The sequence below is a fragment of the Temnothorax curvispinosus genome, unplaced genomic scaffold (genome assembly GCF_003070985.1).
Source record: "Temnothorax curvispinosus isolate PA1 unplaced genomic scaffold, ASM307098v1 QBEX01010917.1, whole genome shotgun sequence".
Classification (NCBI taxonomy): domain Eukaryota; kingdom Metazoa; phylum Arthropoda; class Insecta; order Hymenoptera; family Formicidae; genus Temnothorax; species Temnothorax curvispinosus.
In genome coordinates this window covers 119,204-122,098 of record NW_020220697.1, presented here as the reverse complement: position 1 = coordinate 122,098, position 2,895 = coordinate 119,204, and the positions used below count along the sequence as shown (strand labels likewise).

The window sequence follows — 2,895 nt, the reverse complement described above, 5'->3', positions numbered from 1 at the left end:
TAAAAACTTGTTAGCCGACACTGACCCCTACTACCGGAGCAATGTCACCCCTTCCACCGTAACCCTCGCCATCCCGCTACGACAACCGGACTATCCCGACTACTATGAATCTGTTATGTCTCGACCAACAGCATAACTAATGATGGCACTGGAATCAATGTCCATTCGCACGTGAAGAAAAATTTACGTGGCCTCTTCTTTATGGGAATTAAAATAACTGTGTGACATAATTTACATCGTTATCCATATGTTAAAAAATACATGATTCTATAGATAAAAAATTGTATTTATAATGTAAATGTGTAAATATAGTATAAAGAATATTTATTATTATATAATAATGTTTTTAACATTAAATTTCTTTTATTAAAATGTAGGTATATAAGTATAAGTAACAAAATTGATAATGCCATTTATGAGTTTATATAAAAAAAATCACTTTTTTAATATTTTAATCTGACAAAGTAACATTTAATTACTTGATTAATTCTTTGAGATATTTAATATAATTCTTTCACTAATAAACTGAATATTCAACTTGGAAAAATTTGATATCAAATGAAAATATATCGAGATCGATTTCGAAGAAGTAATAATTAGCTCATGGTGGAAGTTTTCATCATGAATTAGCCGTGAAATTCAGCAAATATCAGAAAAACAATTACGAAGCAATAAAAGTTATTTTAGATATCTCGTTATGTCGTCTAAATGAAGAAAATTTTAAGTGAAAATCAATTTTTGTAATTAAAAAGGAAAATGTTGTACATTATTTCTAATACAAATCTTTATCAATGTTATGAGATAACATAATGGTTTCTTTACAAAACAGCAGATGGGTATGTTAATTAGGTCACCTTGATTTTTAATAATTTGTGTGACATTTAATCCTCATTCTCCCGCTTTCTCGCTTCTTCCTTCCTTCATCTTCCTTCTTCCTTTTCTTTATATTACTAAATAATTTATTAATGTAATTCACACTATAAATATCATAAATATGATTGTATATGTGTGTATATTATTATATTTATGTGTGATATTTATAATGAATAATATACATATAGAAAAAAAATACATGTATTAACAAGTTAATATAAAATTTCAGTTATAAAAAGATCATTAAAACTTCATCAAATTGATTAGTTATTACTTTATTAGAGGTTAATAATTTAAATTATATTAATTTTGTGTGTGTGTGTTGTGTGTGTGTGTGTGCGTGCGTGCGTGCGTATCTACATTTTTAGGCGACAGAAGACACAAACAAGGAATAAATTGCAGTTAAAATGGAAGACAATTAGTTGCTTTATTATGGAAATTTACAAATCATAAGCTTACTTCTCCCAGAGCTATTACTAATTTAAGGCCGAATTACTTTGGAGCACAACGAACAATGTTATAACACTGTGGAAGATGAATGAGTCCCTTGTAATAAAAATCAGTGATATAAACTTGTAAGTCAAGATTGCAAAAATACATTTTTCTAATCGCGCAATCTAATTTTTAAGATCAAGGGTTCGCTTAGAAATGATTGACTTTCTTCCCGATAAAGCAACTTCCTTTTATTCTGCTAGCTTCCTTCTCTCTCTAAAATCTATTTCCTTTTTATCAGATATATATATATTTATATATATGTATGTAATCTTCAATCTTTCTTATTATCATTTTTCTCTATTTTCTATATTGTTCCAGCTATATTTCTGCATTCTTTTTATGTTTATAAAGAGAAATTTAAAACGTGAAATAAACGGAATAAAATAAATTTTATATTATTCCATCTTAGATAGACGTTCAAACTTGAGGAAGATAAAATAAAAATTACAGCTCCAAAAAAACTATTTCAACAATGACACAGCGTCCTTTTAATTCTACTATCAAACAATCACAAATGGCTCAAAAAATCCGCGATAGGGAGATGCGCGGAATTCGGTCGACCAATTTTATCCAATGCTATTCTGATCGTAAAAACAAAGACAAAATACAGAAAATTAAATACATAAATGACATTATACAAGATTTGGAACGTTATGGGCCAGCTGGTTTGATACATATCGCCGTTCTGAGTAGCATAATCGAAAGACCCATCAAAATATGGAATGCTAATGGAAGTTTAAACAAAATAATCAGCAGAAGAAAAACGGGACATCATGTAGACATAGAATATCATGCGACCGAAGGAGTAGGTAAGCTCTTAATTAAATAGTTTCCAAATGAACCTGCAGTTTCCAAGTTTATGATTTCTAAGGTTTTTTATGGTGTATTTCAAAACGGTTTCACCTTTTTAGTCTAGTTTAGAATAAAACTGGAAAGCGGTAGAGAGAAAAATAATATACCTTCATGTCCCGGTACAACTTACGTTAAACTTTGTATCTTAATGCCTCATTCTTCTCACTTAACAACTCGGTCTAAATATAAAATTTTCATCATGGGTTATTTCTGTAACATATCATGCCCGACTTTAACATATTGTGGACGCGTAGATAATTAAATAACTTAACATACTTCACGGTAAAATATATAAACTATTAACTATATCTTATTGTTCACATCCGTCGCTACTCGTAGAAAAAGAAAAATTACATATATGCATAGTTTTTGAAATATATTAAGACCATGTTTACACATCACTTTCTATCTCGGGTGACCAAGTATGTGGTGAACAGATTTTGTAAAGTACCTGCTAGAAAATTTGTCAACAAAGAAGCTAAATATTTGAAATAGGATTTATCGCGTATGTACTGTTGTCAATTTTATATTGGCGGAAATATAGCAAAATTTATCAATAAAATGTAGCAATAAATTAGTAGTAAAGATCAAGGAAATCTGCAACACAGATTCATGTAGATTAACGACGATTATCCGATTTTTTATCGCTAAAATGCCATTCGTATTATATTTGCA

General features: G+C 29.2%; 1 protein-coding gene across 1 annotated transcript in view; it reads right to left on the bottom strand.

The window, feature by feature from the left end:
* Nucleotides 1-914: 914 nt before the first annotated feature.
* LOC112460883 (nucleolar pre-ribosomal-associated protein 1-like) overlaps nucleotides 915-2,895 on the bottom strand; it is a 9,137-nt gene continuing 7,156 nt past the window's right edge. Inside the window, exon 9 of the mRNA XM_025025808.1 lies at nucleotides 915-950. Within this exon, the coding sequence (XP_024881576.1) occupies nucleotides 948-950 (3 nt within the window). The 3' untranslated portion in view covers nucleotides 915-947. The remainder of the gene's footprint in view (nucleotides 951-2,895) is intronic.